General features: G+C 31.4%; 1 protein-coding gene across 1 annotated transcript in view; it reads right to left on the bottom strand.

Moving 5' to 3' along the window:
- Positions 1–3,330: 3,330 nt before the first annotated feature.
- The window catches only part of TNFSF13B (TNF superfamily member 13b), a 58,606-nt gene continuing 46,324 nt past the window's right edge, over positions 3,331–15,612 (bottom strand). Inside the window, exons 4-6 of the mRNA XM_051984177.1 lie at positions 10,915–11,027; positions 10,677–10,827; positions 3,331–7,290 (exon numbers count right to left, since the gene is read on the bottom strand). Of these exons, the coding sequence (XP_051840137.1) occupies positions 7,178–7,290; positions 10,677–10,827; positions 10,915–11,027 (377 nt within the window). The 3' untranslated portion in view covers positions 3,331–7,177. The remainder of the gene's footprint in view (positions 7,291–10,676; positions 10,828–10,914; positions 11,028–15,612) is intronic.

Genomic DNA, 15,612 nt, shown 5'->3' with positions numbered 1-15,612 from the left:
ATCCAAGTTCTATCTCATATACTGATATGAACATTCAAATGGCTCCTTTCACTGTTAGATTTGTCCAGGGTTCAGAGTTGAGTTAATATAACTGTATAATCAAAATTTAAGAAGGATGACATAGTGGAAATTTGAGTTTACATCTCATTTCTGAGAATAGAGTCTGCTGTGACTCTACATTCCCAAACCATGAAATACAGAGTACATGTTGACCCATATTGGCAGAGGGAATTTCCTAACCAGGAGTTCCTTATAATAATGAAATTATAAATCCAGTAAAACAAATAAACAATTATAATAGCTTGCAAAGCACATTGCGGGTATTGGAGTGGGGAAGAGTGATAACTGAACTGGACTGGACTGGAGAGAATCCTCCCGCAGGGGGTATTTCTCTGAACCCACACTCATCCCCACCATTATGAGACAAAGTCCTTCCTGCCTTTCTAGATACCTGCCTCACATGCTATCCTGTTGTGATTTTTCTCTGCTTAATACTCCTTGACATTCATTTTAACCTTCATTTCAGGGAATGAGGCCCTGTTAACTGGATAGAAGCCATGCTCAAGTAACCTATGTTCTGATAGGTGATGGATGGGTTTACTCCTCTTATACACAATATTTTTTTTTATCTTTTTATGTCAAATTTTTTCTTGGGACTGAAAAACCTTAGGAAAAAGAAATTTTCTTTATTCCCTACATTCCCTTTATTTCCTACAATTATCTAAAGACTAATAAAGGACCATTTCATAACCAGACTGAGATGTCACCATTATTGTGTCCAAACTTGTTGAACCAGAAAGAACAATAATATTCAATCATTTATGTTTAAATGTCATTACATCACTTGTCCCAATTTTGCATATTCTTATTTTCTAGTTATGTGTACATAGTATGTATTGGATATTAATGATAGAGATGCTAATTAAATTCTTGTGAACTGATAAGGTCACCAAGAAAATAAGAGGAAAAAATTAGAAAGGATCATAAATTTATATATGGGCGATATTTAAGGTTAACCAATCAAATAACTAATAAACATTTATTAAGCACTGATTGTGGTCAAATACTGTACTAGATATTGAGGATACAAAAAGAAAAAGACAATAAACAAAAAGTTCTATCCTTGAGGAAACAACATGAACATATATAGATATAAATACAAAATAGAATACAATTGAGTGCAGGGGAAAAAGAGAACACAGTGAGAGTCAGAAATGACTTCATATAGAAGGTCAAATTTCAGCAGAATATGTAAGCAAATTAAGAATTCAGAGAGATAAGGAAAGGGGGCATTCTAAGGGACAAGTAATACAAAGGCATGGAGATAAGTCAGGCAATAATAAAGAGCTACTGGGATTTATTTAGCAGAAATATGATAAAATTTTGTTTTTAAGGACAAAATCCTTAAAGAAAATAAGTTCTTAGGTCATTTAGTCTAAACCCTTTACTTTATAGATGAGAAAACCTGGGGTCCAGAAAGTATAAGTTGTCCATATTCACATAGATAGGGGACAGAGAGTTTTTGAACTCAGATCCTCAGATCCAGAGCTAGTGAACCTCCCATTAAACTATAATGCCTATTCATTTCAGAATGGAAATTCACTCCAAAAATTATCTCTATAAGAAAAGAAATAGGGTTTTGGAGACATTGCATATATAATGTTAGGCTGTATATAATTATTTATTCTGGTGTCTTGATCATTTATTACTTTATTTCCTATGTATCAAAGTAGTTTTACTGAGGATTTAATATAGTTAGTACTGTGTTTGCAATTAATTTGGAAGTTTTAGAAAACATTTGCATACATATAAACAAACCCAGGAAGTAGTAATGATTCAGTTTTCATATGCTTTTCCCTTGTTACCCTATTTCTATCTTCCACATTTGTTTCTATAATACCCAGAAGTGTTTCATTACATAGAATGTCTGTGGGATTAAATAGAAAGGAAGACTAGTGAAAACAACCAGAACTTCCTATTAATGGGGATGTGGTAACAGTTCCCAAAAACAATGATTCATAGATGGGGGAAATTTATTAATACAAACCACACCTGTTGGGATATCCGTTTCCAGCACCCTCATGGTGACCTAACATAATTTTTCTATCCTATCCTATCCTATTCTAATTTTGGTTAAAAATTGTTTTGGTCTAATTTTCCAATTACTATCTTCTCCAAAAATCTAGAAGAGATTCATGCCATGTAAGTTATATTAACATATTACTACATTGAATAAAAATAAAAGTAACACCAAAGTAACAAAATATAGCTTTTATTGTTTCAACTCTTTAGAAGTGTATTTTACATATTTGTAGTGCCTAGATGTGGAAATACTTCATCCTATTACAAATTTTTTCGATGAGGAAAATAAAACAAAAAATATAACTTGTTCAAAGCTATGTATCCCCTAACATAGTTCTTATATTTCTAAGTAGGTGCAAACTAATTTTTTTGTTGGTATTGTTGATTAAACTCAGTCATCTCAAATAGATGGGTTTATCATTCCATATGTCCTCAATAATGAAGATATCTAAAAGTGACCAGTCAGACAGTTCTAATAGTGCTTTTTTTTTATGATAATAAAGATAACAATTTTTGCTTGCTTCAAGAGGCAAATGTGTTGCTGGTAGAGTAAGTGTTAATGCTTGGGCCTAGAAATTTAAGAAAAACAAAGCAAAAAAAAATTTCAAACCTAGATTTAATATAAAAATCAACAACAAATATCACAATTCACTATTGTATTTTTAAAACTTTTTGTGGAAATTCACTGATACAAGTTTATAAAACAATTTTGATTACAAAGTAAGGCTAACTCTACAAATTAATTATGCTAGTAAGAATAAATGTTTATTTTTTCCCTTTTTAAGTTAGTCCTGTGATTTTATGGCTATAGAAATTTCTTTGGGAGGAAATGAAGGAGAAATCACACAATTAGTACCTGTCAAAAGTGAGACTTACAACACTCTGTGAAAAGATCTTTATCTACTATTCTATGTGCTGTCCCTGTGCTAACACTAGATTAATGTGCTTTATTCTTAAATATCAGTATTATTTGAAGAGTCATATTGTGATAGAAAAACTAGATCCAGAATCAGATGACTTGGTTTAAAGTCCTAATTCTAACACTTAACAGTGTGAAGGTGAAAAAAAAAATTTACTTCTTTAAACTTTTTTGTTCATTTGCAAAATGACATTAATAATACTTATGTTTACTACCTCAAAAGAATATTATGAGTAAAGTTTTGGTAAACCTTAAAGCATATCACATAAATAGAAGTTGATATTATGATTATTTTTATTATAGCAAAAAGAGACACTAGAGCAATGAAGTCAATGAAGTCAATAGTGAAAATTTTTATTTATTAGAATTAGAATTAGGAAAACAATTTTGAATGCTTTTATTAACATGTGAAATGATATTAAAAAGATGATCTCTACTTCCAAGAACCTGAAGATGCTCAAATAAATTTTCCAAGGACATTTATTATTCCATTATATAAAATGAAGTATTACTGGAAACTGTATTAACTTCCCTAGTCTATCACAGAGCAGCTATAAGATATAGTACCTTAATAAATCAGAATTTTGTCAGGACAGGATTATAAGCTATTTTGGGAAAATGTAATGTGCAATAGAATATCAAACAAAACCATTTCCTTTGTATAGATACATTTAGGAAGTGCTCAGCTCAAAAATAATTCTATAGATGCTTATTATAGTTCTTGGCAAATAAGTTTAAACTCCTGATTTTGACACTGAAAACCTTCTCCAATTTAACTCAACTCTCTTTTTCTAGAGTTAATTCATATTACTCTTTTCCATACACTCCATTTTTCAGGAAACCTAAAAGAACTACTAAGCCTCAAATATACAGTGTACTTCCCATAGGTCTAGTTTATGTTATTCCCTTTGTCTGGAATGCCTTACTCCTGTTAAATTACCTGTCCTTTCAAACTCAATTCAAATACAAGATTTCTATGAAATCCTTCCATTTCTTAATGATTTTTATGCTTCCATAGACCTTTCATCATTTTGTTTACTCATTTGTGTGTGTGTGTGTTGTGTATGATATCCCCACAGTAAATTATAAACTTTGCATTTTCTCTAAAATAGAAAAGCACTAAAAGGGTATAGAGCACTGGGCCTAGAGTCAGGAAGACCTGAGTTCAAATCTGACCTTAGACGGCCAGTCAATGCGCAAGTCATTTAATCTATGGTTTCCCCAATTTTAAAATGGGATAAAAATAGTATCTTACAGAATTGTTGTGAGGATCAAATGAGATAATATGTATATTTTAAAGAGTTTAGGATGATGTTTGAAACATAGTAGTCATTATATAAATGCTAGTTATTATTACAATAATTTGAGAAACTTGATTTGAAGGGACCTTTACATCATTTAATCCAACTTCAACCCAAACCAGGAATTCCATTAACAAACAATGGTCATTCTCTTTTCACTTAATAATCTCTAGTGACAAGGGATTCACTAAACGAAGAGATGAAACCTTCCAGGAAGTTCTTCCCCTCACCCTGCCTTCTATTGAGTCAAAATCTACTTCCTGAAACAAAGATTAACAGATTCAATCTTTCTTCTGCATTTATTCCCCACTAACAGCTAATACAATGTATTATACATAGCAGGCACTTTAAAAGAATGACCATTAAACTGAATTTGATGAATTGGGTTAATTTGTCCATTTATTTTTCACAACATTCACCAAAACAAATTAAACCACACTCAAAATCTCTTGGAAAAATGGATTTAAAAACAAAACAAAATTTTTAATGCTGTCATTAGTTCTCTCTACAATCAGATTTTGTTCAAATTGTTTTTTTTTTTTTTAAAGATGTACACTCTAGAGTGTGATATCTGTCTGTATATATTTACCATTATATGTTAGAACCACTATGAGGTTCTGATGCTCTCTTGAATTGTATGAAATAAGACCTTTAGCCAGATCTTTGTTTAGAAGCAAATTCAATTTTCATTTTTGGTCCATATATATAATTTCATTGGAATTGGAACCCCCAGCAAGGAAACTTCCTCAACCAATAAAAATATGGAACTGTTCCACAACTTAATAAACTCGAGTTGCTAAGAATGTGAAAAAAAGTTAAATGACTTGTGACAGGATCAAACATCCTAATATGTGTCAATGATCAGATATAACATCTAACTCAGACACCAATTTTCTACTATTCTATCCTACTTATATCTTACTGCAATATTTTTTGTTGTTCATGATCAGTTATGTGAAGAGGGATGTCAAATAAGAAGTACTGCACTTGAATTAGTCTAAGTTCTGGCTCTGAAATCTATTAATTGTATGATTAGTGGGGAGTCACAATTGCTCTGAACTCAAGTTTTTCATCTGCAAAATAGCAATAATAATACTTATGTTAACTGCTAGGTAAGTGACTTTCCCCTAGGCTTACACACAATATGTTTCAGAAGAAGGACTTGAATTCAGGTTTTTCCTGACTAGGCCATCCTCCTATCCATTATGTCATGTTGCCTCTCTCAAGTATAATACTAAATTCAATGATTTTCAAATATAGAAAAAAAAATCCAGATTTTATAATTCATTTAGAATATGAACTTATGTGAATTTTGAATTCTTTTATAAATGTGAAGATGATAAATTAATTTGAGGACACATGAAAACAAACCAAATATATTTGTTATAGGCCAGACTGTCATACATATAAGGAAAATAAGGAATAAAAAATTAAATTATTTAGTTAATTCAAATTACCAATGTAAGAAATATAACCAAGAACTCCACATTAGGCATGCTTTAGCAAAGTTTCCATGTGTTGTGAGGAGAAATACACTGATTTTCAAATGAAAATTATAAAATTTAGCTTCAAACAAGGGGAGTAGAAATTAATTTAAATAAGGCATAGTTGGAAATGACATTTCTTATTTTTGTAATCTTCCCATTTGGGGACTTAACAAATTCAATTAGTTCTTTACAATGAATGCTGTAAAATAAGAAAATAAGTTGCAGCAATATTAGACACGGTTCTTAATGAAAGAAAACATGTGATATATTTTGGCTTCCATATTTCCACAAAGTTCAGTTATAGACTGTGACATGTACATGACAGAATGCTATGATGGCTAATTCCAACATTTTCAGTGCTATTTACTTATAAATTACAATGGAAACAATTTGAAACAATTATAGGAAATGATGTCATAGGGTATCAACTTCTAACAATAGAGTTTTCTCATTTCTTATGTCTTTGGAAGTGTAATTACTCGTGAAGTTCACGTTGCACATGTATACAAATTTTAGATTTGATTTGTAACCAAACAACACATCAAATTGCTTGTTGTTTAGTTGTTCAGTTGTGTCCAACTCTTCTTCTCCCATGACCATAGCACACCAGCCCTTTTATCTTCCTTTATCTCCTCAAGTCTATTCAAACATATATCAAATTAATTCCTTTTCATTTTCTCTGATGATTTTAATACATCTTCATACTTAATTTTTTCATTTCCTTATGAGAAGTTTGTGTGTCATCAAGTAATTCAGAAAAGTAAATATAAAGATAAATATAACATGATACAAGTCAAAGTTCTAATACACCTAAGATAATATTTTGGGTAAAATTATTTAATAACATATTATTATAATTGTAAATCCCTTACATTTTCTTTTTATTTTTGTTTCATATTTATAGTTTTGTTGTAGAATGTCTTATTTTATGGAATGTTATATAGAAAAAACTTGGCCAAATGGACATAAACATAAAAAATGACTTCTATATTATTCTTATCAATGACAATATTTTGTAAACACCTTCTCTTTTATGAAACTATGGAGTGTGACATTTAAATGAATTTTCATTGTCTCTTTTAAGTTAATTGTGACCTCCTTGATTATGAAGAAATAGACAAAGGGACAAAATATACCAGCAAAGTCAAAAAATTATTTCTAATTCCCTCTCTATTAGAATGGACTAAAATTGTCATCATTCATATGACTATAATTTGGATGTGGTTGTCTGTTGGGTTTCCTGTTTGGGTCTGGGTTCATCAAACCAGGACAAATGGTTCATAGAAAAGACTAATGTAACCACTTTTTAGTAGTTCTCCTTCCCCATCCCTTCCAGGAGGTATAGAAAAGAGAAGGAAATAACCCCAAACATGGTGTTAATGAGCATGTCACAGCAGCTTCAGTGCACCAAAAAAAGTGGCATCTCCATCCTGAGATATTTTGGCATTCTCCCGAGGTATTGCAAGTTGAAGTTCATCCCCTTCTTCTAGTTTTGCAATGCCTGGGAAAACAATTTAGAAGAACTTTAAGGGGATGTGCAAAAAGGAGAATTAAATTCTTGAAATAGAAGCAATAATGGATTTATTAGTTATTACTTTGTTATTCAGACATTTAAAGTTAGAGTCTAAACTAAAAGTAAAATAGGTACTATTCAGTTTGGAAAAATTATTAACAGAGACCTACAAACTTCAAAAGTAAATAAGCTAGTTTTTAAGCACTGTATACATTTCAAATTTTAAAAAAGATAATCTTTCCATTTTTCCAAGTAGAACAGCAACCAAGACCCATAAATGCACATCTTAAAAGTTCTATTCAACAATTAATAAATAATCCCATCATTCATTGTCTTTACCAAATTACTTCATCAATAATTTAAAAAGACAATTGGACTGAGACTAAATTATCCAGAAAGAATTTTTTTCTATTTAGCTATAAATTATCTTAACAAATAGAAATAAATAAAAATAATTATAAAAATTATATGAGTACATTATTTTCAATGTAAGGAATAATCTTTAACCCTTAAGTTTTCCAGACTGTACTATAACTCTTTCCATCTATAATTAGTATAAGCAGATATGCCAACTTTGTTTAGAAAAGAAAAGGTAATGTCTTTAGGAAAGAGGTAATGGCAGTGGGGAAGGAAGAAAAGATGGTATTAAAGAATTGACTATTTGCAAATTTTAACTTCTCTATCCCTTCTTCCACCTATCTATTTCCTCTTATTTGAGATTTAGATCCCCGTAATAAGAACATAACTAAGTGGTAACAGTTTAATATTATAGGGGAATGATTCAGAAACTTGACTCCAAGTATAGAGAAGCCTATTCCTTTAAAGGAACAACTTTCTCAGTTTAATAAGAATACAAAAAAAGCAAGAGTTGTAAAAAAAAAATATAATTTAGTAAAAATAAAATAAATAATAGATAAAATAAATAAAATAAAAAATAGAATTAGTAAAAAAAAATAGAATTATACCTTTCACATTATACCACAAAACACACATTAAGTTCAAAATGGATATTCACCTTAAATGTTAAAGATTACATCATTTTTTAATGGAAGAAAAGGAAAGGAGGTAACTTTCAAAATTATGACAATAGGGAGAATTTTTAATAAAATTAAAAAATAGAATAGATAATAAAAATAAAATAGGTAATTTTGTCATATGAAATTGAAACATTCTTGAACAAATGAAATTAATGCAGCTAAGATAAAAATGGAAACTACTGATTAGGATAAGTAATTTTCACATTAAATGATGCTAATAAATTTGTAATCTCTAAAATATGTTAGGAATTAATACAGATCTATAACCAGAGCTATTCCCCAAAGGATAAGTAATCAAAAGAAATGAATAAATATTTATCAGAAGAATTTCAAACTACAAAATATTGATCCAAATAACATATGACAAAAAAATTGATCCAACCATCCAAAAATACTTTGAAATTATGGTGAAAAATGACAATAATGTCTCAGAGATTCCACTGCTAGACATAAAGCCAAAAGAGATCAAAGACATTTTCCATTTATGGTAAAGTATTCACATTTATATTCACATTTTTATGGAAGCAAAGAATGAGAAATAAAGTAGATTACCCAATAATTGGAGAATAGCTAAAGAAATTCTAGTAAGAAGTGGTGATAAAATGTAATCATTGTATTATAAGAAAATAGCAATTATGAGTAATTTCTAGAAATAACAAAATATTGTATGAATAGATGCAAAGGAAATAAAGAATCAGAACCAGTGAAAAATCCACATGACTTTAGAAATGCAAAATGACAAGAATAATCAAACCAAACAGAATGCAATTAATTACAATTGCCAATCTTGGTCCCAGAAAAGACACAAGCAAAAAAAAAATCCCACTTTTCATTGCTACAGTAGAGAACCATATGTTTCAGATAAGGTTTGCTTAGCTATTTTTTGTTTTTTGTTAACAAGAGAAAATGTACTGCAAGGAAGTGATATATCTTCTAACAACTATTATTAAAAATAAGAAATAGCAAATATTTTTTAGGAAAATCTGAGTTCAAATCCAGCCTCAAATTACCAGCTATGTGACTCTGGGGAAGTCACTTTACATTTGTGTGCTTCAGTTTTCTCATCTATAAAAAGGAAATAATAATTGTGCCTACCTCACAGAGTTGTTGTGAAGATCAGATGAAAAAACATTTGCAAAACAGCATAGTGCTGGCAGATGTTAGGCACTTAATAAATGCTTATTTTTTCATTACTAATGCCATATTAAAACAATTATGAATAGCTTTCAATGCTTTCAAGAAAGAAAAACAGAGAGCATGAAATAAGGACTTTTCTAAGAACCATATTTAATCATCTCCTTCTTGCAAAAGCTATTAAGGAGACTACTGTTTAGATAGGAATTAGAGTAACTGACCTCTTAGGTCAACCCTTAGATTCTATAAAAGGCAAAAATTACGAAAAGAATTTGGCTAACAAAATATACTGTGTTTTTTCCAAGAAATGTTTTAAGTTTCACTTCATATCCAGCAAACTGACAAAGATAACAAAAGATGGGTATAGTTAATGTTAAACAGAGTTGAAGACTAGCACATAGAATACACTGTTAATAAAGTTATAATCTGCTCTAATCATTCTGGAAAGCAATTTGGGATTATACTACCTATGAGATTTCAATATATGACTCAATGAAGACAATGATAAATAGGATCCCATATATGCCAAAATATTTTTATCACCTATTCTTTGAAAGCAAAGAATGAGAAACAAAATAGGTCCGCATTGACTGATCTGTAATACAAGAATGTAATGGAATAAATGAGAAGCAATTAATATAACAAATTAGAGAAGCATAGGAAGACACATGAATTGATGTTAAAAGGAAAAAATAGAACCAAGAAATCAAAAGATACAAAATAATAATGTAGCTGGAAAGAACAATAACAAAAATGTGATACTGAGTGCCATGAAATTATAGTTTCCAAGCTTAGCTCCAAAGAAGAAACCTAAAAAGATACTTCCTTCTTAGCAGAGTTTGAGCCAACAAATACGGTGGCAGACATTTTTGTTATGCTAATAATTTTTGTTAAACCTTTTCTCTTTCTTTTTTACTCTTATGAATTATTGTTTTCTGGGAAGAGAAAGATAGGGAAATGTGATATGAAGTAAAAAAAAAAGATTTCAAAGAATTTATTTTTTAATGCCACATTATGAAAAGCCAAATTTTATATTCTCATTTTATGATTCTCAATAAATATACCTAAAGTTAAATGTGATTACCAAAAGGAAAAATATCCTTCAAATCGTCACAATGTAGTGTTCTTGTTAGACATTAGCTGCTATTGATGGAATTTCTTTGTTTTAATGCCCAGTAATCAGGTTTGAGAGCCAACATTTACCAGCTGTATAACAGGAATTATTAGGAATAGTAGTTGGCATGTTTTGGATACACCGGAACAAAGTCACCAAGCTCAGTTCATCCCCAAAAACATGGACCTTTTTTCTCTGTATAAGATGTCCCATAGCAAAGGTGGTATCTGTATATAGAACCTGAAAAAAAAAATAAAGTCTTTTAAAGCATTAAGATGGAAAATCATAGACATACAAAATTGGACATAAAATTATACACAGAAATACCTGGCCATAGATGAAAAAATAACCAGTTTCTTTGACAAGTATTTTATTTTCTTTTTCTTCTAGGGCTTTTCCTCTTTTAAAACTGAGAAGCCATGGAACAAAGGTATAAGGACCTATAATAAAGAGAATTTATTACAAGAAAAAATGCATGAAAGACGCAGGATTGATTTTTTAAAATTTCCATTTAATTTGATGTCTCGGGAAGGAATTTCCCACTAAAAACTCCCCAGATATTATATTGGTCCCAAACATTCATTAGTGTCTAGCCAAAGGGTCCATCAAATAGTTAAAATTAAATATATTCTCTACAAACAGAATTTGTTCCTTTTACTTTGGTTCTAATAGTAATAAATAACAAAAGTGAAAATAAAGTAGATTCAACATAATAAAAATTATCATTTCCTATATCCGGAATGCACTAACTCCTCACCTCTAGCTCTTGTAATCTTTCACTTCCTTTAAGTCCCAGCTCAGTTACTTCCTACATGAGATCTTTCTTGATTTCTCCACTTCTTCCCCCTCCCATTTTTCAGTGCTGAATCTCAAACATCCTTGTATTTACTTATTTGTATGTATGTTGCATTCCTAGAAAAATATAAGTTGTTTGAGGGCAGGGTCCTTTTTCTTTTCTTTTTTTTTTTAATTTTTAAATAATTTTTTATTGATAGAATGCATGCCAGGGTAATTTTTTACAGCATTATCCCTTGCATTCACTTCTGTTCCGATTTTTCCCCTCCCTCCCTCCACCCCTTCCCCCAGATGGCAAGAGTCCTTTACATGTTGAATGGGTTGCAGTATATCCTAGATACAATATATGTGTGCAGAACCAAACAGTTTTCTTGTTGCACAGGGAGAATTGAATTCAGAAGGTATAAATAACCCGGGAAGAAAAAAAAAATGCAAGCAGTTTATATTCATTTCCCAATGTTCTTTCTCTGGGTGTAGCTGCTTCTGTCCATCTTTGATCAATTAAGGCTCTCTTTATCAAAGAGGTCCACTTCCATCAGAATACATCCTCAAACAGTATCATTGTTGAGGTATATAATGATCTCCTGGTTCTGCTCATTTCACTCAGCATTAGTTCATGTAAGTCTCGCCAGTCCTCTCTGTATTCATCCTGCTGCTCATTCCTTACAGAACAATAATATTCCATAACGTTCATATACCACAATTTACTCAACCATTCTCCAATTGATGGACATCCTTTCATTTTCCAGCTTCTAGCCACTACAAACAGGGCTGCCACAAACATTTTGGCACATACAGGTCCCTTTCCTTTCTTTAGTATCTCTTTGGGGTATAAGCCCAGTAGAAACACTGCTGGATCAAAGGGTATGCACAGCTTGATAACTTTTTGAGTATAATTCCAAACTGCTCTCCAGAATGGCTGGATGTGTTCACAATTCCACCAACAATGTATCAGTGTTCCTGTTTTCCCACATCCCCTCCAACATTCCCCATTATCTTTCCCTGTCATTCTAGCCAATCTGACAGGTATGTAGTGGTATCTCAGAGTTGTCTTAATTTGCATTTCTCTGATTAATAATGATTTGGAGCATATTTTCATATGTCTATAAAGTTTCAATTTCTTCGTCTGAGAATTGTCTGTTCATATCCTTTGACCATATATCAATTGGAGAATGGTTTGATTTCTTATAGATTAGGATCAGTTCTCTATATATTTTGGAAATGAGAACTTTATCAGAACCTTTGATTGTAAAAATGTTTTCCCAGTTTATTGTTTCCCTTCTAATCTTGTTTGCATTTGTTTTGTTTATACAAAAACTTTTCAATTTGATATAATCAAAATTTTCTATGTTGTGGTCAATAGTGATCTCTAGTTCTTCTTTGGTCATAAATTCCTCCCTCTTCCACAGGTCTGAGAGGTAAACTATCCTATGCTCTTCCAATTTATTTATCATCTCATTCTTTATGCCTAGATCATGAACCCATTTTGACCTTATCTTGGTGTACGGTGTTAAGTGTGGGTCAATGCCTAGTTTCGGGCAGGGTCCTTTTTCAATAACTTGAAGATAATATGTATTTAATAAATGTGTCTGGGATATAAAAAATACAATAATAATAGAATATAGTAATCCCTAAACAATACTTGAACTCACAAAGACTTAAAATATATATAATTGCTGGTTCAAATTCCATTAATCTGTCACACCAGGATTTCCTTTTTTAAAGATAATTTATTGTAATTTATCATAAGACAAAACACACACACACATACACACAAACATGAAAGATGTTATATTTTTAATTTCATTTTTCATTTCCATTAACTTTTATCTATAAGGAGAGAAACCATTAAAATCTTTTAAAATACTTCATCAGTCCCAAAGATTGATTATCATGTGTATCATGTCTTCCTATTTAGTATTCTTAGAAGACAAATAATAAAACCAGAAGCTATCCTGAAAGGATTACAGGAACCTTGAATAAATCTTTTTTTTTTTTCCCCCCAATTACCCTTAACCTGGTTTAGGCCATTTGCAGAGACGGTTTTACCCAAATGTGGATGCTGCACATGCTACAGATTCTTAAAGCCACAGGTGAGAGTTGAATGAAGGTAGACATCATCAAAGACAGATGAGCAGCCTTGGAAAAGGGTTGGCAAGCTCTCAACCCAGAAGTACTAATGCTCCTTGAACACCTCAGAAACCCCAATTTGCATTAGTACCACTTTGCTAAATCTAGATAATCAACAAAACAATAAATCAAAGCTTAATTTCCTAAGTGAAGGGACAGGTCAATTCTCTCAGAGCCTTCACAGCTGTGAATCATAAACTTAAGGAGTTGCAAAGAAGCCTTTAAGGCAGGTATTCCTTGTGGATTGGGAATGAAATAAATTGGAGGTAAGATGGAAGAGGAGAGAGGTCAGACAATGCAATTGCCTCTCAATGGAGAGGTCAGAGAACACAACTGCCTCTCATTTTCCTTGTATCATCATTATCCTCTCACATAGAGATCCATTCTATAGGTCTGAGTTAGACCTCCAGCAGCAGTTTTGGCAATATGAGTTGAGAAAGAGATTAAAGGAATAAGAATAGGCAATGAGGAAACCAAAATATCACTCTTTGTTGATGATATGACGGTATACTTAGAGAACCCCAGAGACTCTACTAAAAAGTTATTAGAAACAATTCACACCTTTAGCAAAGCTGCAGGATACAAAATAAACCCACCTAAGTCATCAGCATTCTTATATATCACTAACAAAACCCAACAGTTAGAGTTACAAAGAGAAATTCCATTTAAGGTAACTACTGATTGTATAAAATATTTAGGAATCTATCTATCTGCCAAGGGAAAATCAGAAAATTTATGAGCAAAACTACAAAACACTTTCCACACAAATTAAGTCTGATCTAACCAACTGGAAAAATATTAAATGCTCGTGGATTGGGCGAGCAAATATAATAAAGATGACAATACTACCTAAACTAATCTATTTATTTAGCGCTATCCCAATCAGACTCCCAAAAAACTATTTTAATGACCTAGAAAAAATAACAACAAAGTTCATATGGAAAAAAAAAGATAAAGAATTTCAAGAGAATTAATGAAAAAAAAAAAACCCAAGGTGGCCTAGCTGTACCAGATCTAAAATTATATTATAAAGCAGCAGTTACCAAAACCATTTGGTATTGGCTAAGAAATAGACTAGTTGATCAGTGGAATAGGTTAGGTTCAAAGGACAAAACAGCCAATAACTTTAATAATTTAGTATTTGACAAACCCAAAGACCCCAGTTTTTGGAATAAGAACTCACTATCTGACAAAAATTGCTGTGAAAATTGGAAATTAGTATGGCAGAAACTAGGCACTGACCCACACTTAACACTGTATACCAAGATAAGGTCAAAATGGGTTCATGACCTAGGCATAAAGAATGAGATTATAAACAAATTGGAAGAGCATAGGATAGTTTACCTCTCAGACCTGTGGAAGAGGGAGGAATTTATGACCAAAGAAGAACTAGAGATCATTATTGACCACAAAATAGAAAATTTTGATTATATCAAATTGAAAAATTTTTGTACAAACAAAACAAATGCAGACAAGATTAGAAGGGAAGCAATAAACTGGGAAAACATTTTTACAGTCAAAGATTCTGATAAAGGCCTCATTTCCAAAATATATAGAGAATTGACTCTAATTTATAAAAAATCAAGCCATTCTCCAATTGATAAATGGTCAATGGATATGAACAGACAATTTTCAGATGAAGAATTGAAACTATTTCTAGCCATATGAAAAGTGCTCCAAGGCATTATTAATCAGAGTAATGCAAATTAAGACAACTCTGAGATACCACTACACACCTGTCAGATTGGCTAGAATGACAGGGAAAGATAATGCGGAATGTTGGAGGGGATGTGGGAAAACAGGGACACTGATACATTGTTGGTGGAATTGTGAACACATCCAGCCATTTTGGAGAGCAATTTGGAACTATGCTCAAAAAGTTATCAAACTGTGCATACCCTTTGATCCAGCAGTGTTTCTACTGGACTTATACACCAAAGAGATACTAAAGAAGGGAAAGGGACCTGTATGTGCCAAAATGTTTGGGGCAGCCCTGTTTGTAGTGGCTAGAAGCTGGAAAATGAATGGCTGCCCATCAATTGGAGAATGGTTGGGTAAATTGTGGTATATGAATGTTATGGAATATTATTGTTCTGTAAG

The sequence above is a fragment of the Antechinus flavipes genome, chromosome 3 (assembly GCF_016432865.1).
Source record: "Antechinus flavipes isolate AdamAnt ecotype Samford, QLD, Australia chromosome 3, AdamAnt_v2, whole genome shotgun sequence".
In the NCBI taxonomy this organism is placed as follows: domain Eukaryota; kingdom Metazoa; phylum Chordata; class Mammalia; order Dasyuromorphia; family Dasyuridae; genus Antechinus; species Antechinus flavipes.
Note: the sequence above shows the minus strand (reverse complement) of the source record. Positions and strands in the feature narration are given on the sequence as shown.